The sequence below is a fragment of the Sceloporus undulatus genome, chromosome 7 (genome assembly GCF_019175285.1).
Source record: "Sceloporus undulatus isolate JIND9_A2432 ecotype Alabama chromosome 7, SceUnd_v1.1, whole genome shotgun sequence".
NCBI classification, from domain to species: Eukaryota; Metazoa; Chordata; class Lepidosauria; order Squamata; family Phrynosomatidae; genus Sceloporus; species Sceloporus undulatus.
Genome location: NC_056528.1, coordinates 32,268,355 through 32,291,933, shown reverse-complemented (window position 1 = coordinate 32,291,933; position 23,579 = coordinate 32,268,355). Strand labels below are relative to the sequence as shown.

Sequence of the window (23,579 nt, the reverse complement as noted above, 5' to 3'; positions counted from 1 at the left end):
GTGGAAGCAAACATAATACTGTGGTTGACTTTAGACTGAGTCCTTCAACCCATGTGCCTCTATTTTTGACAGTTAAAAAATTAGAATTTTTAAAAGGAAGGAGCTGCGGATGAAAGAAGGAAAATAAGGAGGAGAGTGATGTGAGTAACTGTCCCATGCGATGGACCAGTCGATACCTACTCCTTTATTTGCTCAAGAGATCTGTGTAACCAGATGGAATTCCCCTCCATGCCATGGCTTTTGCAAAAGTCCCTTTGCTGAACAGGAGACTCACCATGGAAAATATAACTTCTCAAGTTATGTAGCATTGGGTCTTGTGACTGCTAATGTCTCTGTTGCAGATCTGGCAATTGCTGGATGATATTCTCATAGTCACTGGAGCTAAACGGTTAAAGATACAGCTAGAAAATAGTTCCCATGAACTACCAGCCAACATTCCTGACAGGTCCCTCTCAGGCAGCAACTACACTGCAGAAATAATCTGGTTTGACACCACTTTAACGGCCATGGATGAATGCAATGGAATTCTGGGAATTGTAGTTTGTTTGGGCACCAGAGGTAGGACAAAGTAAGGCTTCTTGACTGCCAATCCAATAAATAAAATAAAAAATTAATAAAAAATTAAACTTTTTCCAGGTGGAAAAAGAAAAGTACATTTCCACCAGTTGTGCCTCTTCAGTCCAAAGATAGCTCCCCAAATGCAGAACTAGAAAACAGTATCTTTAAGGCCTCCCAGGCTGAAATCCAGTTATGAGCCCAGACTTGAAAACATCAATTGAATAAATGGAAGCTGCTTAAATGTTTCCAAATTCCCACTGATAAAATGGCTCCATTCTATTTGGAGAGGGGGACGAATGAGTTTAGATCCCAGAATCTTTCCATCAGCATAGATTTTGGGAGTTGTAGTCCAAAAGGTAACAATAACAGAGGGAAAACAGTCAATAAAGGGGGCATAAAAATGAGGAGATAATGGAGCATGAGCAACTTCTTTTATTTGCTTGTTTGGCATGGGTTCACCAAGATTTAAGGACAGTAAGTAACCAAAGCATATCTACATGAGGAAAGTGAAGGCATAGGTCTTGGAAATTCACCTAGGAAGGTTCATGCAGGTTGGAAAGGAGATTCCCATCGCTCCAGCCATGAGCATGAAGTGGTTGGTTGGTCTTTGTCCTGTTGGTTCACAGGGACTCAAGCGGAGGGCAAAGTTCTTGCAAATGCATGGCCATCCGTCCTGGAGATGCAAGAATGACGGTTATGTGAGTTGCATGAAAATGCCTCAGTTCACACAAGTTCTGCAAGCAGCCTTGGCATCGCACTTCTCTCCTGAGTCTTGCATGGCTGGAGTAGATGCTGGGTCAGATTCTGAGCCGACCCAGGTCTTTGCTGACAATTACGCAGTGGTAAAGCACCTGTTTTGCATGCAGATGCTTGCAGATTCAATCCCCGGCATCTTCAGGTTGGGCTGTGAAAAACCCCAGCCTGAAATCCAAAGCAGTCGTTGCTGCTGGAGTTTACACCAAGCATGTGCAGAGTGCAGCCCAGCTGCAAGCGTTCTTTCTCTGGCCCTCAGATTCAGTGGGCTGCCTTTCTTCCTGGTAAGCAGTACAGTGGGCCCTTGGTATCTGCTGGGGTTTGGTCCCAGGATCCCCTGTGGATACCAAAATCCATGGATGCTCAAGTCCTGTTAAATACAACAGCATAGTAAGATGGTGCCCCTGATATAAAAGGGCAAAACCAAGGCATGCTTTTGGGCATTTATTATATTTTAAAAACATTTTGAAGCTGTGCATGCTTGAATCTGTGGATAAGAAAGTCAGTGGATATGTAAACCCAACTGTGTTTTCCTTGGCTTTCCTCTGAGGTTTCACAGAGTCCTAGGTCTATTCCGCACTGCAGAAATAATGCAGTTTGACCCTGCTTTAACTGCTATGGCTCCATGCTGTGGAATTCCGGGTTTTGTAATTTTGTGGGTTATGTAGCCTTCTCTCTCGGAGATCTCTGATGCCATAACAAACTACAAATCCCAGAAATTCATAGCATGGAGCCATGGCTGTTAAATTGGTGTCAAACTACATTGTTAATATAGACCCTAGTCCAGTACTCAGACCACTACTCTCTGCAGTAACTTCAGTGGATTTACACAGTCAGAACTTAGTAGGATTTAGGCCAATAAACCTATTGATTAGTTCCTTTTATAAAATGGCTTACAATACAGAATAAAAACAAAGGAGAACTAAACAGTCATAAACGTGCAAAAAACAAGCAATCCCTTTGAAACAATAATTTGAAACATAGATAGAACAATAAAAGTTCCAAGGTGCTGAGCATCATTGTAAGCTTTCTGTCTGTTTGTTGCTATCATTTGCTAGGAAGCAAGTTGATTTTCTGTTGCAATAATAAGCAAAGTCTCCTGCACCGAAAGCAAAAGGATGTTAACATTACAATGGCAGAGAACAGCCAAAATGTCCATGTCAGAGGTTTATTCTGAAATGCAACCTTGTCTCTTTCCTGGGTGGGTCGGTGGGTGATGTTTGAATTTCCTGGGATTCGGTGTAATTATTAACCGCAGGTAAAAGGAAGCGCATGGTTTGATTTTAGTTAGCCACAAGGAACAGCGGTGACTTGGTCACACTGCCTGATTCCATGAAAGTGTATTGATCTTTGTAACAAGATGACAAGGCTAGATAGCATGGAGATTTTCTGCTGTGTGTGTACCTATATGCTCATGCATGGCCATCCCAAGACATTTTGCTGACTGAGATTTTACCCAGGCCATTCGCATACATCCGAAACCCCCTTATGTTACACTGTTGTTACAGGATGATGCCCCCCCTCCAGAGAGTTTGCAGCATATAGGAGTGGATACTAGATATTGTTGGACGTGTAGTTCCTAGCATCCCTTACCATTATCTACGATGGTTGGGAGCTGCAGTCCGAAAATGACTGGAAGAAGCACCGGAGTTAAATATCTCACAAACACTACAAATCTCAGAATTCCATAGCATTGAGGCACGGTAATTAAAGCGGTGTCAGAGTGCATTAATTTTGGAGTGCAGACGCAACCTATGTTCCAGAACACACATATATTATGCACACACACATATACTTTTGGGGTATCTGTACCTGTAGCTATATACTCTAGCCTGTTTTTAGCCTCCCTGTGTTGCAAAGACTGCTGAAGGCTTCAAGACCACATACTTTCTTTCCATTACTAAAAGCAAGAGCTGGGGCCTAGTGGATGCCAAAGACACTTCAGCAGCTTCAGGGATAATGAGTGAGCTGACAGACTGGAATGCGGTTCCGTCAGGGATAAAGCCTGGCAAAATTCCTCATTCTTCTGTTTCTTTTCTTTTTTCAAAAGAAATAGTCCCTCCACACTTTTATGCCAGGCCAACGTTTTCGGTCCTTCTTGTTTGTACCAAACGTAGCCCTCGGTAGGAATTCGGAATGGCCATGCGTGCTAACGGAAACTGAGGACCCATTCACACTAAAGAATTATTGTGCTATGATTCCACTTTGGACTGGCAATCCCATTGGCATTCTGGGACTAACATGCAATGGGTCTTTCGGGTTTGATTTTGGAATCCATGGATGTTCAAGTCCTATTGTAGACAATAGTGGAATAAAAAGTTGTTCCTTGTAAGGTTTGCTTTTTTGGGGGAAAAAATTTTTGGGGAATATTTTTAAGTTTTGGATGATGGAATCTGTGGATGCAGAATCTGTGGATACGGAGGGCCTGGCTGTATTGGTGGCGCCAAACATAGATCGAAATAAAACTATGTCAGAATGTAAAAATAAAAAAGACGAATTATCCTATATTAAAATGAGCACCAACATGCAGCCATATTTGGCATGCCATGCTTCAGGGTTTCAGGTAGGATTCTCTTTTTTGCCTCTTACACAAGAGGACCCAAACGAAGAACTTTGTTGGAATGCATCAGACTTAAAACATGACATTACGGTGAACTTTTCTGGTGAACTTTCTGGCTTGGTGCCTTCGTGCCGTTCCTTCAAACTTTAGCAACTACTGCTGGGCTTAAGGTGTACCAAATATCTGATTTGGTATAAGACAGGTTCCTGTGTTACTATGCAGAAGATCCTGGGCTCAGCTTCTAGCCTGGGCTTAGAAAGTCACAGCAGAAGCTGTTTCTGAGCCGGGGAGCCCCAGATCTTGTTCGTTCCAGAAAAGCGGGTAGGAGTTTCCATCAGCATTTCTTGCAAGATCATGGTAGCAGGGCCCAGGTGGCTTTCCACTTTGGCCGTAGCCATTGGTTGGTGCCATTGGTGCCCTGACAAATATGCGTCTCTACTGCAGACGTCGGCTCCGTTCCACTTGGGTGGTCCCTTACTGCTTGTTTGGGTGGGAACCGTTGGAGATAAACACAGCCGCTGCGAGTATTTCCAAGGTTTGACCTTCCAGACTGCCTCAAGAAAATCAGATGTTCTGAAAGGGAAAGAGGGAAGACCCTGGCAAGGAACAGCTGGAAAAGTGATGTTTTATGGGACTACAGGTCCCAGAATCCCCTAGCCTCAGGGAATTCTGGGCCCTGTAGCCCCTAAGCATCACTAAATTGACTCACTCAAATAGGTGGCAGAAGGCCACCCTAGTGGGATGAAGCTGGCATCTGTTGTTGTTATTGTGTGCATACCTTGAAGTTTTTGACTTAAGGCGACCCTATCCTGAGGTTTTCTTGGCAAGATTTATTCAGAGGTGGTTTGCCATTGCCTTCCTCTGAGGCTGAGAGTGTGTGACTTGCCCAAGGGCACCTAGCGGGCTTCATGGTTTAGCTGAGGATTAAACCCTGGTCCCCAGAGTCACAATCCAACACTCAAACCACTATGCCATGCTGGGTCCCCAGCATCTTCAGTACAGAAGCATTTTTTTGGGATTCAACTATGGCTGTCAGGCTTTTAATTTAAAGTCTTGTTTTTGCCTTGTTGTCTGACACTAAAGATATAAATAAGTTGATCCAGTGAATCTATTCTAGTTGGGGCTAGCTACCAGATTTAGGACTTGGGCCTCATCTGCACTACTGAAATAATGACATCGCTTCAGCTGCCATGGCTCAATGCTATGGGATTTGAGGATCTGTAGTTTTTTTAGTTCTCTAGCCTTCTCTGTCAGAGAGCTCTGATACCAAAACAAACTGCGAATCCCAGGATTCCATAGCATGGAGCCATGGTAGTTAAAGCGGTGTCAAACTGTGCTGTTTCTGCAGTGCGTATGAGGCCTTGGTCTACAACTTCCACTATCTTCGGGGATTCTGGGTGTGCTGTGGTCCAAACAAGTGGCATCGTCAGGCTCTGTTGATTCAGATCATGGGAAGAGCTGGGCCAACTCTGGCCCAAAAAGGTCTCTCCAGTTCCTGCGGTGTTTTTGGCAAAACAGTGGCACTTTGGACAAAGCTGGACCCTCTCTCTGCCCCCCAGAAGCAGCTGAGATGACAATGTGGGTTCAATCTGTCCCAAACCACCTTCGGGTTCCTCTCCGGTTTTTGGCGTGGACAGTCTTCGCCTGTTTTGGAGTAAGGATGCAAAGCATTCCAGGTGTGCAGCTCAGATGCACAAAATGTGCTGGAATGAAGGCATGTTGGGGCAAGTGTCTAGAATTCCCCCTTCCTCCCCACAGAAAACCAAAATATAATTTGTGCTCATTTCAGGGAGACTGACCTGGGGCCTTTTCACACTCCACAATTACGCAGCTATGATTTCACTGCTGTGGTTTCGTCCTATGAATTTTGCTGCTTAGGGAGGGGAGCTGGAACTTCTCAGCCAAAGAGATGCTCTAGGCCTGGGAGAGATTCCCAAACTCTGATCCTCCAGGTGTTTCGGACTTTGGCTTCCAGAAGCCTCAGCCCTCTTGTCCAATGGTCCAAAACACCTGGAAGGCCAGAGCTTGGGAAGCACCGAATGCCTCACTCATAAAACACACAAGCTAGCAGATACTGCAGCGGTTTGCTTTTGTCTGAGCTACCTGGGAAAGGCAAGATTCAGTCTCTTCTTTTCTTCTCCTTTCTTCCTTGCTGACTTAATTGATTGCAAACTACTTTTCATTGTGGCAACAGTTATGAATGGGGAAGGAAACACAAACTAGGGGAGTCTGCAGCTGTTTGCTTTTGCCTGAACTGACTGGGAAGGGGAAGACTCAATCTCTTCTTTTCCTCTCTTTTCCCCCTTGTTGTGTTAATCGAGTGCAAGCTACGTTCTCACTTTGGCAACAGTTATGAATGAGGAAGAAGACGCAAGCTAGGAGAAGCTGTGTGTGTGTTGTGTGACTTGAAGTCATTTCTGACTTATGGTGACCGTATCCTGGGGTTTTTCTTGGCAAGATTTGTTCAGAGGAGGCTTACCATTGCCTTCATTGGGGAGGACAGTGCTGTCATTCTGCCCCATTCCTGCAGCTGCGCCCCTGAGGATTGTAGACCATAGAACCATTGTGTTGGAAGGGACCCCAAAGGCCATCACCGCACTTTCAAAGAAGGAGAGCCCACCATCCATGGAAGCAATCTGTTCCACTGTCAATCTCAGGAGGAATCAGTACATAACTGGGAATAATGCTCTCCAGATCTCTCTTGACACACTACACAGTTGTTTGCCGTCTGCTTGGCTAGTTTGGGCCTGACAGGTTGGTCTCTTTCGAAGGGTCTCTTTCAGAGGCCTTGGCCGTGTCTCTCCTCCTCTTGCTTTTTCTGCCCAGTTGGAAAAAACTCGGCCTCCCTTTTCAGCCAAAATGCATGAAGCTGAGGCCGGTGGGAATTGGCTGCCGTGGAACGATTAGTCTTTTCCCTACAGAGGTTATATTATGTGGTGGCTGGTCTGGTAACACTGAGCGATCTGTGTGCAAGAGTTGGACGGCTTGCGCAGCCCATGCGCGGAAACATCAGTCGGAGCAGCTGGCCGGCCAGCGAGTGACCGGCAGGAATTGAAACATAAATAGGCATCTCAGCTCAGGCTTTGCGAAGGATGATCTGGTTTCTGTCAATAGGAACTGGCAGATGAAACCAGAGTGCTAGGCCCTTTGGAGGAAAGAAACGGCAACAAAACATCCAGGGCTAGCCATGTTGGCCATATAGCAAATCCAATAACATCAACCCCCCCACCAAACAGGGATACCTTTATAGGACCAACTGAAATGCACAATATACATGTTGCAAGCTTTTAAAGCTCTGCTGGCTGTTTCATCAAGCAAAGATGTTCTCCTGTTTGGTTTTTAACACCTTACCTGGTGAACAAGCCGGTAGAGATTTGGAAGCTTGCAACATGTATATTGTGCATTTTGGTTGGCCAATAAAGGTATCACTGTTTGGTGGATTGTTGATGTTATTTTAAAAAAAGCCCTACAGTTAGGGCAATATGTACAGCTTGGGAAAGTTACTTTTGAAAACACAGGAGAGCTTCCTCTCTTCTCCACTGGACTTAGCCAAGCTGCCTTGTCAGAGGTCTGGCTCTGTGCATCGAAGCTGTGATTCTGTAAGATTGTAGACTAACCTTTCTAAAAATGCTGGCTTTGAGCTGGTATATCTGTGACAATTCATCTTTTTCTTTTTGCCACCCACCACTTTTAGCAAAACCAGACACACGGCTTAGTTTATGACCAAGTCTCAGAAGGTCATGGGATTCCAGCTGGTTAATTCTTAGTCCTTTCTCTCCTCGCTCTTTCCCCTGCGCACTGTTTTAGTACAGTGTTTAGTTTGCTGCCCCTTTTTTTGCTAAAGGAAATGAATGACCAAATGCGCAAGGTCTCAGAAAAATACACATTTGTGTAGCCGTTCCCATGGAATTTGTCTTAGAAGGGACCTGTTCACTTCCCCAGTTTGATGTATCAAGGTTGCTTTTGGATGTTTATCAATGGCTGTTCAGGAATGGCAGCTCTGAGATGTGTGTGTTTTTTTCCAAGGTCTTGGATAGGTCTCTTAAAGTTTGGGCTGAAACCCATCATGGGTTTTCCACCCAACTTACTTGAAAGTTGCCACCCAGTCCTGGTTGTGATGGGTTTTCTTAACAGGATCCGTTATATTACTTTTTTTTTTATCTTGAATCCTACTTTTGGGCAAAAGATGAGGTATAGAAATGAATAAGGTGGATCACTAAACAATCCATTCAATACTTATCAGTCCATATCCTGCCATGCAAGTGAGTTATAAGATTTCCCATTCATCTGCAATGCAGTTCTTACATACCTATCATGTTATTACTCCTCTCAAAAATATATTATCCTGTCTATTCTGGTTCTTTTAGTTTCTTCTAAAAAAAATAGTGCTTATGAACTGAATCCTAATATTGTGATGCCACCTCTTAAGTCTTTAACATGCTTCGTAAAGGGTTTTCAAACTCTTAAAAGGTCATTTATACCATTGCCATTAACCAAGTTAGTCAGTTTTGCCAGTTCAGCAAAGTCCGTCATCTTTTCCAGCCATGCTGAGATATTCAAAGTCTCTTCTTTTTAAGACATGATCCCTTCCAACTGTCCCAGTTAGAATAGGCCAGTCCATTGTCCCACTTTTCAGCTGCTTTAAAATTTTTCCAGTTTCTCTCTCCTCTTCCCACTTTCCTTCCTTTGTCCGCAGCTTACTTCAGTTGCTGCAAACTGAGTTTGAAGTGCAAAAGTAGTTTGCGCTCCATTAACTTAACCGAAGGGAAAGGAGAAGAGGGTTTGGAATCTTCCTAGTTGGCTCAGGCAAAAGCAAACTGCTGCAGCATCTCCTTGCTTTCTTCTTCTTCTTCATTAACACCTCTGGGCATATGGACTATGCTCTGATGTTGCTTGGCCACACATGTCCCAGTTTTCACCTGTGAAATGTTGCAGGGTATTAGATAGATAGATAGATAGATAGATAGATAGGGCTCTAGTCCTGCAAATACCATTCCTGCATTGTGATAGCCTTGGCCTCTGCTCCCCACCAGTGCCAATGTTTTACAACCGATTAAGAACATCTCCTTCAGTCTTTGCCATGTAAGAAGTTTCATCCATCAAGTGTGTTGTTGTTGTTGTTGTTGTTGTTGTTGTTGTTGTTGTGTGCCTTCGAGCCATTTCTGACTCATGGCAACCCTATCACGGGGTTTTCTTGGCAAGATTTGTTCAGAGAAGATTTGCCATTGCCCTTCCCTGAGGCTGAGAGAGTGTGACTTGCCCAAGATCACCCAGTGGGTTTCAAACTGAGCAATAATAATAATAATAATAATAGATTTTTTTTGGTATTCCACCTTTCCAAAAGGATCAAGAGTCTCCAGAATCGTAGCCCAACACTCAAACCACTATACCACACTATCTTTCCCAGCCAAATAACACAGCCAAATAACCACCACTGTCTCCATCTTTAGCCATATAAAATGGCTCGGAGGGTCTTAATTCCCATTTTCAGACCCCCCCTCCTGGTCAAATTTCTGCATTCTTTAAGGCACCTGGGCAGGAGGACTTAAGGAACTCAATTCCTCTTCCCCCATGCGATAAACAGTGAGATTTTGGGACCTTTGCTCCAGGTGCACTTTTCAGTTCGGTGCTAATGGGCCTAGTTTCCTTTCCTCCACTCTTTTAAGAAAAATGGGAAAATAATATATTTGTGAAAGCCTCCCCCCTGCCCCCCATTTCCAATATATGGCTCGTATCAGAAGCAGAGAAGCATAAAGTTGCTCGCACAAAGGGAAACGCAAGCATTGCCCTTTGGCTTGTCATACCTAATAAAGTTTGCTTAGATCTTGATTTTTCTACTTGGTTTCACAAAGTAATTGAAACTTCCTTTTTCGCTCGGAGCTTCCTTTTCCCAGCCATCCCCCCCCCCCCCCAACCCTCAATCCTGAAAAGTACATGTTTTGGTCAGTGAGTTTATGGAATGTCCCCAAGAAAGGTTGCGGGGCGGTTGATAGAAATCGGTTTTGCCAACCTGGTTTTCAGTTAGGGCTCTTTTTTATTTTATTCCCTCCCCGGAAAGGGATGCAAGTTGGGGAGACAGATTGGCTGGCCAGCGGTTCTTAAACTCAGAACGATACTAGTCTAAATAAAGCTGGACACAGGAAGGGAAAGGGGGACCTCTGAGCCAAATTTTGGGAAGCCACCATAGCACTTCCCTACCTGCAAATGTCCCAGAGTTCAAATGGAAGTGAACAAAACCACATCTGGCAGGCAGCCAGTGCGTTTTGTCCCAGCGACCTCTGAAATACATTGCTGTTGTTGGGTACCTTCAATTCATTTCCGACTTGTGGCAACCCTATTATTATTGTTGTTTGGTTATATGGTGCCATAAGTTTGCATGGCACTTTACAGGCATCATCAAAACAGTGTATAGCCTGCCAATGGCATACAATCTAAAAGTAATAAAATATAAACTAGAGAAACGTAAGCAAGTTATGCAGTTAAAATACAACACATACATATAACCAAATAAAGTGAGCCTGTGCCATACGCGGGCTTCACTTCCATGGCTTTCTGCAGAGGGGTGACCGCCATTAATCCCAATGGGGCAAGTGCCCATGGTGCACCCCATTCAAGCCTATAGGGCTTGAATATGTGCAGCTTTGGAGTTCGCGGGGGGGATCCAAACAGGATCCCCCACGAGTTCCAAGGGGCAACTGCACTAAAATACAGTTCCAAATGCTTTAGAGAACAAGAAGGTCTTTAATTCAGATTTAAAGATAGCAAGTGAAGAGATAGTCTGCAGATGCCCAGGGAGGCAGTTCCAGGAGCATGGTGCAGCATGGGCTTTTTCTAGCAAGATTTACTCAGAGGAGGTTTGCCATTGCCTTCGCCAGAGGCTGAGAGAGTGTGACTTGCCGAAATTCACCCAGTGGGTTTCATGGCCAAGTGAGGAATTGAACCCTGGTCTTTAGAGTTGTAGCCCAATGATCAAACCATTACTACATGCTTGCTCTCTGTGAAATAAGTATGGATTCCCATATTTTAAGAGCTCTAAATCTTCGGTGGATCTGGAGACCAGTTTTTTTGTTGTAGGAGTCATGCAGATCCCCAGAAGCCTAGTCCACTTCTTGGTTCAAAACACTGATATTTTTAATGGTCCAAAACACACTGCAGAAATAATCCATTTTGGGACCTCTTTAACTGCCCTGGCTCAATGCTAGCGAATTCTGAGAAATGTAGTTTTAGTAGCACTGGGCCCAGGCAATTAAATAGTCTCAAACTGGATTAGTTCTGCAGCGTGTTTTGGACCAATGTTAAGCAGTAGAGGCACATTGCAAAGGGATCTTGTTGTAGCGCCTTTGAAACTATCTGCGTTTAAGCAGTTGTAGCATAAACCCTTGTACAGGTGTGTTGTTGCTCCTAGAAATGGCCAGGATAGGGAAACCAACCTCTTGTTTCTTCGGCTACTTAAAAAAATGTGGTCTTTTGGGATTGAGGATCACAAAAACAGCCTCGGATGAGGCTCAGTTTGCCCACCTCTGTTTTTTCAAAACAGCAAAATCTCTCTTGACCCGAGAGTTATGCAGGAATCAAAAAGTCGGCCCGAAATTAGCATCTAGCATTTTGAAACGGAAATGAGTATTTTTTTTCTCCCCATGAGTGAACAAAACCAGCCATTATGTCCTGCAAAGCCTGAATGTGGCCTGTTCTCCAGCAGTATGTAAGTCAGACCACTGCTTAGGGTTGTTTGCATTTGCAACAAGCTTTTAATCTCCTTTATCAAAGTCAGCTAACCTTCGACCAAGAACTACAGTTGGCCCTCTGTATCCACAGAGTTTTAATCCATGGATTCAATCATCCGCAGCTTGACAATATTCCAAAAAATAATGTATACATTCCAAAAAAGCAAACTTTGATATTGCCATTTTATATAAGGTACATAATGGACCATCCACAGATTTTTGGTATCCATAGGGGTCCTGGAACCAAACTCTGGTGGATACCAAGAGCCCACTCTATAAAGGGGTCGTCAAAGGACAGACAGGGCTTAGAAAATGTAAAACAAAAGGGCCCCACAACAAACTCCAACTCCCAGAATTCCATAGCCTTGAGCCAGGGCAGTTAAAGCGGTGCCAAACTGGGCTATTTCTCCAGTGTGGATGCCACCAGAGAGTTCCTTTGTGTAGGAACCCATCACAAACATGGGTTAAGAAATAATAATGAAAAAATAAAATAGGATGTTCCATTGTTTTTCCCTCTCCGGTTCTGCTTTAAGCCTTTTGGCTCACTTTTCCTCCTGATTTTAAGGAAGAATGTGCAAATGCAGCCTAAAATAGTCTGGTTTTATATTTTTGGGGGCAGGGAAGGAGAGACGAGGATTATGCTCTTTTTCCAAACTTGGGGATGCAGAGGTCACGAAGCTTGCAGGCAAAGGGAGGTCATAACCTTGTTTTTTGCGAAAGGGACCAGCGAAAGGAGACGGTGGGATTTTTCTCCCCCTTTTAAAAAGGCCAGTTGATTGCATGAAGGAATGCGGTAACAAGATTCAAAGGAGGCGCACCAAGCGAACAAGGATTAAGCCTAATTATTTGCCCGGGTTTTTGGGGAAGGGGCAGGATGTGGGTTTATGTCGGAAATGGCAAGGAGGGGGAGGCGAAGGGCTGGGGGACACATCCAGAACGAAACCACCCCACCGACCCCCATTTGAGCTATGTGCGGAATGTGGCATTTTGGAATTGACTATATTAAAACCAAAAATGCCAGCCATTTCGAACCTTATTTTTTTTTAAAGGTCAGGGGAAAGGTTCAGGGGTCTTCAAAGGGAGATTTCAGCTCCTGAGATTTGATTATATACTGGTTTTGCTTCAGTGAATGAAATGGATCTGTTCCTGTGAACCTGGGCATGACAGTTTTAAACCAAAGGTTTGGTACCAGGGAAAAAAATTGGGATGAGTTCTTTGCTGTTGTTGTTTGGTGCCTTCAAGTCATTTCCAACTTGCGGTGACCCTAAGACGACTTTTTCTGGGCATGTTTCGTAGAGATGCTTTGCCATTGCCATCTTCTTTCTATAAGGGACACCTTTTTACTAGGCCATTGCATTTAATGGGATTTGAACATCCACAGATTTTGGTGCCCAGCAAAGGACGCCAAGGGTCACTATATTCCAAATGAAAGAAAGGCAACATTTGAGACAAGCAGGTCAGGGAATAATTAAACAGAAACATTTTGCAAGTTCAAGAGTTGCAACTTTGCAGCTTGAAAGCTTTTTGCAAGTTCAAGAGTTGCAACTTTGCAACTTGAAAAAGCTTCTTTCAAAATGTATCCGGGGATGTTTTGTCCTTTCACCAGGGTTTCCATTTTGATGGCTAGACTTATAGATTTGTGCTTTTTGGACACTCTGGGGGTAGCTGGTAAGTCTGGCATATCCGCGGTCTCCTCTTTTTCTTTGTTTTTGATATTCTCATTCACCAAGGGATTCTGGAGGCAGTTGCTGTTTACCTTGCCTTTTGTAGACAAGCACACAAAGTTATAGAAACATTGGCTAGAATACAGGTATTTCCCAGGCCAAGCTATATTGTCTTGCTTACTGCAGGCAGACACTAAAAACCGATGTTTCTCCAGCCCAATGCTGATGCTGCTAAGAACCTTCCAGCTAGACAGAAGATGAGAAAAAAAAGCCTGGGCATGCATTTAAAGACTTTGTAAAAAGTAGCTACTTTTTCAGAGACCTTGTTAAGCAAGGCATGCCTATACTTAATATCTGATGCGGTTTTAGGAAAGAGAGTTTTCTTCCTGAGAAAAATGAGTCGCTGCAAAGGTTGACTTCATTTCAGTCATTCATGCAAGGGCTGCATTTGCAGGATTGAGGCTTGGGGTTGTAAAACAAGTACTGTATTTGCAAAGGGGAACTTGGGCTGGAATGAATGGAGAAGCAAAGTCTCTCTCTCTCTCTCTCTCTGTCCTCTCCATATTTCCAGAACAGAATTAAATTTCCTAACTTGCTTTTGGCTCCCCTGTTTGCAAAGGAGGCATAAATCTCTCTCCGTTCTCCCCCCCCCAGAGTCTGGCGTTTGCTTGGTAGTAAATCCATAGGCCCAAAGCTGTCAGCAAGCAAAATGAAAAAGAAAGGGGAGGAGAGGGTGAAATTAAAATCCAGACAGCCTTGGGTTGCGTTGGGGTATTTTTAAGTACATGCCCCAGAAATAATTAGAATTTTTTGCTTTGTGGCAGGCCAGCTCTGTCATAGAAGGGGGGCTGTGTATTCTTTAGGCTGAGACGGCCCACCGGCAGCTGAGTGAATGCACAAACACACATGCACACAGAGCAAAAGCGGTTGCCGAAAATAGGTTGCGAGGCCTGGGTGGAACTCATCCAGAGATCTGGTTTGTCAGCCGCTTGGCTCTTTTGCAAGAATCCGGTTCCCCGTTATGGATCTTTGCAGCATCTCGGGTGGAATTTCTGTTGCAATACCGGACCAGTTTTCTCCACTATAATTGAACATGTGTGTGTTGTGCGCACACCTCCACGACCACACCGCAAGCAAAGGGGGTGGGGGTGGGAATAGCTACTCCTTGTTGTGTTTAAATATCTGTAATTTCTGCTGGTGTCCCAAAAGTAGGTTTTTATTGGTCATCGCCTAGTAAGCTGGTCCTTGGCTAGTCGCCTGTGATGAATTAAGAATTCGCTCCAGGCGACAAGAGAGAGAGATGGAGAAGTTTTTTGTGAATGGAAAAGAGGATTTGTTTTTGGTTTCAGGCCCAACCATGGACAATAAATGACTAAACATAGGTTTATATTTGTGGTTTGGGAATGGGAACCTGCTGGAGTAGTAGAGTATGAACCAAGAGTCCCAGATAGTACTTTGGCAGAGAAGGCTAAATATCTCACAAAACTATAAATCCCAGCATTACGCTGCATTGAGCCATGGCAGATAAAGCGGTGTCAAACTGCATTAATTGCGCAATGTAGATGCAGCCTTAGTCCTGTACTGCTTGGACACTAAAGTTGGGGGAAACGTTTATGGATTGGTAACCTATTTGCAAGACTGTTGTTTGATGCTATAACTTTCTTTCTGTTACAGTGGGCCCTTGGTATCCGCTGGGGTTTGGTTCCAGGGCCCTCTATGCGTACCAAAATCTGTGACTGCTCAAATCCCATTATATACATTGGCATGGTAAATATATATATATATAGCAGCAAAATCAAGGTTTTGCTTTTTGGAATTTTTTGGGCACGTTTTGAAGCTGTGGATGGTTGAGTGCATGGATGCAGAATCAGTGGATACGGAGGGTCGACCATACTTAGTCAAGGCCTTGTTTTTATTTATGCACACTTTCCTCAGAGGATGGTTTACATGTGCAAAATGTCAGAGTCATGTCCCAAGGAATCAACAGTCTTAAAAATCAATTCTTGGAGAGAAGATGAAGTAGAGAGGAGGGCAGATGTAACAATAGAGGAATCTCGATAATCGCACAGATGTGTCATTTCAGTTTTACATCAGCTGCGTAAGAATGCACATCTTTGTAACTGGGTCTGATGATAGTGTTTGGTCTCTCCAGAAAGAAACTCTATGTTCTTATGAGAATTTGGATTCCTCTTTGGATGTGGTTTTCTGATTTGGCCTTACTATATTCACTGATTTTTTTTGGTCCACTCTTATATTTCTTTGCACCCAAGTACACCTTTGTTTCTCCTTTAGTTCACACATGCAAGTCATTTGCAACTCTGCCGTCCCTCATTCATAAAGTTGTAGAGCGCACTGGGAAGCCTTGTTCTCACTGGCTGCCATCCTGTTATTGGCGTTGTTGCTGTTGTTCAGTGCCTTGGAGTCATTTCTGATTTATCGTGACCCTAAGGCAATCTTATAACAGGGTTTTCTTGGCAAGATTTATTCAGAGAGCTTTACCTTTGCCTCCCTCTGAGGCTGCAGGAGCGTGCCTTGCCCAAAGGCACTCAGTGGGTTTCCATGGCCAAGCTGGTGTTTGAACCTTTATCTCCAGAGTCGTAGTCAAACCATTGCACCATGTTATTGCGCTCACATTATTGGCATATACAGGCACAAGTCCACCTTACATCTCATATACAGTCGGTCCGGCATATCCATGGATTCTTTATTCATGAATTCAAGCATCCATGCTTGGATATGTATGTATGTATATAGGAAACAAAGGCAGTAGCTTTATTTGGGGGTGGGGTGGGGGTGTGGACCGCACTAGGTGACACCCTAAACCAGCGGATCTCAACCTGTGGGTTGCGACTCCTGGGGGGGGTGTCAAATGACCCTTTCACAAGGGTCGCCTAAGACGATTGGAAAATACATGTTTCCGATGGTCTTAGGAACCAAGACACTTCATTTATTGCCAGTGGAGGCTTTCCAGAGAAGAGCCTAGCTATGTTCCTTTAGTCACACAACACAAAATGGTTGCATGATCTGCTGAGACCGCTATAGAGTACCTCCATGGATCTCAGTAGGAGATGTCCTCAGTCTGCATCTGGCTATCAGGGCATAGCAAGATGCTTCTCCATGCCCTCCATCAGGAATGGGATGGCCTTGTGGTGGAGGTGGAGATGAGGAAGCCGTCACAGTGCAATGACTAGTCCCGGGTATGATGACACTATCATTGCCAAGTTACCAAAATAGCGATAAAGGACAGCCGAAATATATGACACACCAGACTGACAATCAGGAAGTAGCTATTAACAAGTTTGCGTTCTAACTAGATATCAGATGAAAGGATTGGTTTCAGTTGTTGTCACTGCTGCTTGCCTTCAAGTCATTTCTAAATTATGGCGACTCATGGGGGCGAGTTGCGGGTTTTTTTTTGAGGGGGGCAAGATATCTTCAGAGGTTGTTGACCAATGCCTTCCTCTGAGGCTGAGACAGTGTGACATGCCCACCTAGTGGCTGAGCAGGGATTTGAACCCTGGTCTCCTGAGGCCCTAATCCAATACACTATGCATACTGATTGTAAAAAACAGAGTTTTCTTGTTCAGATTTCTTCCAAGTCGCCAGTGCCTTCGTTGAGGCTGAGAGGATGTGACCTGCCTCCAAGGCCAATCCTGGGATTTGTAGTTTGGCGAAGTATTCAGCCTGATCTGTCAGAGAGGTCTGGTGGCTTAGCACACTACAACCCCCCAGACCCTGTAGGCTAGAGTCATGGCTGTTAAAGCATTGTCCAACTGCTGTGCGGATGCACCCTAAGAAGATAGGAGTATGATAAACAGGCTCGCTAACAAGGGGAACATGTGGGAGTGGATCACCAACCGTGTCGGCACCAGGTCTTCTCCGTTTTGTGAATCTGGCCAGAGGCCTCTCCAGCCAGAATAAAAAATGTTAAATGAAATTACCACCTTTCCCCCCTCCCTTCCATCCAGGGCCAACCGACGGGGATCTGGCACAACACATTAATTAGCAATGATAAGGCCAGCCCTAATATCTCGATAAGGAGACCTCAAGTCTAGTGTGAAATTGGATGAGCTGGGGAGTCCTTTTCTAGCCAACTGGAGAGGAAGTTGTAAACCATGGAAGGGGAAGATCCAACAAGCTGATGTGCTGAGAGAAGAGAGTAATCTTTTAGGGCCAGGATTCCCAGCAAGGGCTTCCTGAAAGGAAAGAAGGCAGGCAGGCTGGCTGGCTGGCTGGAGGCAGAATCTTGCCCTTCCCAGAAGGCTCAGGCAAAAGCAAACTGCTGCAACCTTTCCAAGCTGATGTTTTATTTCTCATTCTTAGCTTTTGCCATCTTGTGCACACTCTGTTGTTGCTTGGTCACGCGCGTCCCACGTTTCATTTGTGAAACATTGGTGGATACGACATGCCAGCCTCTTGGATTGCGGGATCTCTTTTGTTCCTTTGTTTGTTGATTGTCTTGACTTGTTTTGGCTTGTTTAAAACATTTTAAAAATCAGCCCGAAGTGGTTTCTATTGACTGCACCTTGCCTAGAGATTGGCTGATATGGATTGGGGGGGGGACGGGTTAGGAAAATGATAATAAATCAGTACTCTTTGAGTAGTAAATTCCAGCTTTCCATCTGTGGCATATGCTGTCCTGGGGATTTCTTTTTTTTTTTTTAAGCAGTGGCTGTCACCGATGTGCCGGTGCATAAATTTCTCACCTTTGATGTGTTTTCAGGTGATCACTTGAAAGTGTGCCCGCAAGGCTATACATGCTGCTCTGAAGAAATGGAAGAGAAATACGGCCAGCAAAGTAAACATGACTTCCGAAACGCCGTTGTCGAACTCAGCAACAGCTTGCAAGCCACCTTCAGCTCCCGGTACAAAAAATTTGATGGTGAGTCCTCAATCCTTGTTAAAGTCTAGTTGGAGTACTCTAAAATTCCTTTGCAGACTCCCTTTGTTTGTTGTTGTTGTTGTGTGCCTCCAAGTCATTTACAACTGACACAACTCTAGAGCGACCCTATCGCTGGGTTCTCTTGCAAGAAGAGGTTTGCCATTGCCTTCCTCTGAGGCTGAGAGTGTGTGATTTGCCCAAAGTCACCCAAAGGGTTTCATGTCCAAGTGGGGAATCGAACCCTGGCCTCCAGAGCTGTAGTCCAACACTCAAATCACTATGCTACACTGTTCCTACCCCTTTGTAGAGAGGAGGTTTTATCGTAGCGGGATTTGGTGTTTTATTTTTTTCTCCCTGGGAGTCTATCCTTTTGCTGTCGCTTGCTTAACTTTCAAAAGGTGAATGACTCACAGGTTGTGGCTGAACAAGGTTAGAGAACGCTGCTTATTTTGCAAACTGGGTTGGCTCAGAATCATTTGCTGATTAAGTCCCTTTCCATTCCTGCAAAAGGCAATGCGGTTGGCGTTCCTGTCTGATTCCCAAACTCTGCGCTCTGAAGTACAAAGCAGAGATGGAGTTTGGCTTTGCCGTTCCTGTAAAGCAGATGGATGTGACTCACTTTTGTCTGTCCTTGCTTTTTTTTTTTACAGGAGTCCCGCCTAATTTTGCAACTCTGAAAGTATACCTTTGGTACACATTTAACTATTGTGGTGCCAATCTTAGATATTTCTGGGGTTTGTAGTTTGGAGAGATACGTAGACCTTTCTCCCTGTCTGCATTGGCCAGAATATTCTGTAACCAACCCAGAGTATTCTGGCTAGTGGGCACCAGATCTGGCAGGAAGATCTGGAGCAAAAAGTGAATTATTTTAATTTGTTATAAGGTTGTTATGCCCTGGGTTTGGTGCTGAACCACCAGGAGTATGATTTGGGTGATGCGTTCAGGCTCCCTGCCAAGAAGATGGGAATAAGATGTTTTATTTGGCCCATAGAGACAGGGCCCTAAAGAGTTTGTGCTACAGTTCAAACAAAACATCCTAAATCCTTCACTAAACTACTGTACAAGTCCCAGGTTCTCATGGGATGGTGCTCTCTGCTTGGGATAGAGTTTGATGAGATAGCCTAGGCTGCATCTGCAAAAATAATGCAGTTTGGTACCTCCTTAGTTATCGTGGCTCAGTGCTGTGGAATCTTGGGATTTGTAGTTGGTGCATCAGAATTCTGTGACAGAGAAGACCAAACATCTCACAGAACTTCAAATCCCAGAATTCCACAGCACTGAGCCATGGCCGTTAGAGCAGTGTCAAACTGCATTATTTCTGCAAGTGCAGATGCAATATGACTAGGGGAATTCAGGAAGTATATCCCAAAAATAAGTACAGTGGGCCCTTGGTATCTGCTGAGATTTGGTTCCAGGACCGTCCGTGGATATCAAAATCCATGGATGCTCAAGTCCCATTAAATACAATAGCATAGTACAATGCTGCCTCTAATATAAAATGGCAAAATGCAAGTTTGCTTTTTGGAATTTGTATATTCTTTAAACATGTTCAAATTGTGGATGCTTGAATCTGTGGATACGGAAGGCTGACTGTAACATTCCCAGACTCTGGTTTCCAGTTGTAAGGGAGGCAGCACAGAGGAAAGGTCAGAGGGATTTGTAAAAGCTGAAAGTGTCGGCATCCGGGTCCTCTGGGGAATTGCCCTGGTCTTGCAGCCAGAGGCAGGATTGTGCCCTTTTCCCACTCCCTGGATTCCAGGGACCAAATAGGACATTTTTTTCGGACTGCTAGGCGAGACGGACAGGCCTCTTGGAGACCCACCAGCGACGGGAATGTATCCCAAGAGTGGTTTTGCACACAAAGCCTTTAACCCTGTTGTGGCTGTGCCAAGACATTTTCAGTCATGGTGCACTGGGAATTGCTCTCTCTCTCTCTCTCTCTCTCTCTCTTAATCTTTTTAGAACTCTGCTTCTCAGCTCTTTAAAAAGTATCCCCTCCATTCCTCCCTCTTTCTCCCAAGCTCTGTTGTCCCAGTACAGGGTGTAACGTCTTAGGGTTAAGTTTCTTCAAGCTGTGTGAGCGAGATCTTTCGCTTCCTGTGCCGATAAGTGCTAACACATGTTTTGCGCGCGTGCGCGCACACACACACACAGCATGCCCCAGCCCCAAATGATGCAGGAAACTTTTGAACTTCTTTCATTCCTGAAGCGCACAAATGCACTATGCGGATCCCAGGTGTGTGCAGAATGTGGAAGAGTTCCCTTTTTAGACTCCTTCTCCCAGCAAGCCCTTCTGGCAAAGCCGGCTAGGAGATGCTGGGCAGTGTGGTCCACAAAGTACGGTCTGCCCTCCACATTTGCAGCTGTGACTTTTGTGGATTTGATTTAATATGTTTTCCCTAAGAATCTCTAGGTCTTCTGGTGCAACTCTGCTGGAAATTGACCATAGAGTTGGGCTGGAGGACTTAGAGCTTATGAGAGAAACCACTCCTCTAGGCATTTGTAGGTCAGACAAGGCTCAGCCTGTAATATAGAAGTTAAAAAAATAATAATGATTAAACAAACAGTTATATTAAAAGCATGCATTTGTTGCTGTTGTGTGCCTTTAAGGCATTCCCGACTTATGGTGACCTTATGGCAACCCTGTCATGGGTTTTTCTTGCCAAGATTTGTTCAGAGGAGGTTTGCCATTGCCTTCCCCCAGACTCACCCAAGGTCATCCAGTGGGTTTCATGGCTGAGCTGGGATTCGAACCCTGGTCTCCAGGGCTGTAGTCCAACATCCAAACCACTACACCAAAATTATGCATCCATCCAGATATCTTTTTCACGGTCTCATCTCAGTGCTAGAAATGTCAACGTGACTTCGTTCTAAACCCAACAGAGGCACCTCACCTGAGCTATAAAATGGGTTGGTTTTCTTTTAATAAAATGTGGGTGTCTGTCAATGGAGGTCCACCTTCAGGCTGTAGCAAAGGTTGGGCGGCATCCTCCATCCCTCTGCAGGGAAGCCACAGCCTCGATCATTTAATGACCGCTTTCCTGATTTGTTTGCCTTGCAGTTGTAGAAGCTGCGCCTTTACAATGTTGTAAAACAAGGGCATAATCTTGGAAAAACACAAAGGCTTCTGTTCGAGGACCAGCCCTGTTTGCAAGGCAAATGAAAGGTGCAAATTCCTTCTGCCCTTCAAAATGTCAAGATAGCAGGCCAGCCAACCTCCGTTGCTTTTACCTCCCACCCTCAAGGTCAGAGGGGTTATTTCGGGGACAAGCAAGGGACTCAGGAATGCGTACTCTCCCACATTTCACGGATGAAAACCAGGAGGCTTGCAAACCAGTAACATCAGAGTGAGGTCAAGATGACAAAATTTATTAAGGAAGGAGAACACACAAGTTTGGAGAGGCTGCAGCAGTTTGCTTTTGCTGGAGCCTCCTGGGAAGGGCAAGATTCTGCCCCACTCTCCTCTCCTTGCTGCTGAATTGATTGAAATCTGACTAATTACTTGTAATTGGTAATTACAAATTCCTTGGTGTAATTTGACCTTGGCTTGCAGCAACTGAAGCAAGCCAGGTCAAAGGTGGAAAGTGGGAAGAGTGGCGAGGAACGGCAACATTGGAGAAGTAGTCGAAAAAGTGGGACAACGGAGGATGAACTGGGAATGTCCAAGTTTGGACAGTTGTAGGATATGTGAATAGGTTTGCAAATAAAGAACAGTCAAAATTCATGATATGTGGGACTGATAGATTTCTGTCTTTGTGAGAATCTATGCTGTGGGCTACTATGTCTACAGTGTCAGGAAAATTTGGTATGCCAAGGGATCTTGTAGCACCTTGGAGGCCAAAGGAAAGAAAGAAAATTAGGGGCTATACAGATTGCATGCAGCCAACCTTTTCCTGGCTGGATTGGGGCTGCGGCAACTGCATGCCGCAGCTCCTTTTTGCACCCTCCAAGGGGCGCCATAGCTGTGGCTGCATGGCTTTATGACACCTTTTGGCACTGATTTATGTGGATGCAGCATTGGAGGTGTGTCATGGTGGTGCGCACTGTGTGGACCGGTGCACACCAAAATGGCACCATGGGGATGGAGTTGGGGTGTCCAGCATCAGGACGCTGCACCCTGACTCCGCCTAAAGGCCGGCGCTTTCTGCCAGTCTGTAGAGCCTTAGTCGCATCAGCTTTCCTAGACCTGAGCCAACTTCCTTAGATGCATGTTAGCTGCCTTGAGTCCCTGTACAGGGAGGAAGGCAGGATGTAAATAAATAACATAATTTTTTTTAAAAAATGTTAAAAATTAAGGTTACCTTCTGTCGCTCGAGCAGCAATGTCTACGGTCTTGTCTACACACTCCGAGGCAAGTTTGGGAGAGCCATCCTCACAGTTCCCTTCCAGATATTATTACAACTGCAATAATTCAACATAGTATTCCTTGTACATCTCGATGGGGCCCAAGGTCCCAGAGCAAAGCTGGACCTTTGCTGTTTGGACATGCACATGGAAGCATTTGGGGGGCATTGTTTGCAAACCTGGTTGGGCCCTAATGTTTTTTTCAGGTGAGCTTCCAATGGTGGTCCAACCTATTTGGGCTTCCTCTCGGGAGGCAGCCGGGGGGAAGAAGGGGACCGTTCAGAAAGGAAGCGAGCTTTCAGGATGATTAAGTGAACTGGAAATTAATACATACTCCCCAGCTAACCTCTATGGTAAAGGCTAAACCCAAGGGCAGAGGAGAGGGATGGATTTCGGGCGAGAGATTGAACCAGAGAGAAGGAGCAAAAATTGGAGGCAGGAAATGCCAGCGATGGGAAAGGACACGTTCATGCTGAAATTGAGACAAGAGAAAGTGTTATGTGGGGTTGGAAGGACTTGAAATCCAAGATCTTTTCTAAATTTATTTCCCAGAAAAGTTACTTATTAGAATTCCCAGAATCCCCCAGTCATAATACAGTTGGTCTTCCACATCCATGGATTTTTTATCCATGGATGCAAACTTCCGCGGGTTGATAATATTCCGAAAAATATAAATTTCAAAAAGCAAACCTTGATTTTATATAAAGGGCACCATTTTACTAGGCCATTGTATTTAATGGGACTTGATCATCCATGGATTTTGGTATCTATTGCAGGGGGGTCCTGGAAGCAAATCCCAGTGGATACTAAGGGCACACTGTACTTTCCAGAATCCATCCATCAGCATGGCCAGACTTTTAGGGATGGTATTTCCCAGAATCTCCCAGCTCCAAGAATGCCCAGGCTGGCTAGGGGATTCTGGGATATATAATTCTCCAAGTTTCCAAGCTCCGCTGTTTTCTCCTCTGCTCCCGAGTAGAGCTGTGGTGTCAACAGCTAACCCAGGGATTATTTGAACAACAAACCCTCTAAAAATGTGTTTTTAAGGATTGATTCCCCCACCCCCTACTTTCTCGCCCACTTTCCCCCCCAAA

The 23,579-nt window shown here is 44.8% G+C and overlaps 1 protein-coding gene across 1 annotated transcript in view; it reads left to right on the top strand.

Moving 5' to 3' along the window:
• GPC4 (glypican 4) overlaps positions 1–23,579 on the top strand; it is a 52,126-nt gene that overhangs the window by 12,137 nt on the left and 16,410 nt on the right. The window contains exon 2 of the mRNA XM_042479277.1: positions 17,983–18,141. Within this exon, the coding sequence (XP_042335211.1) occupies positions 17,983–18,141 (159 nt within the window). The remainder of the gene's footprint in view (positions 1–17,982; positions 18,142–23,579) is intronic.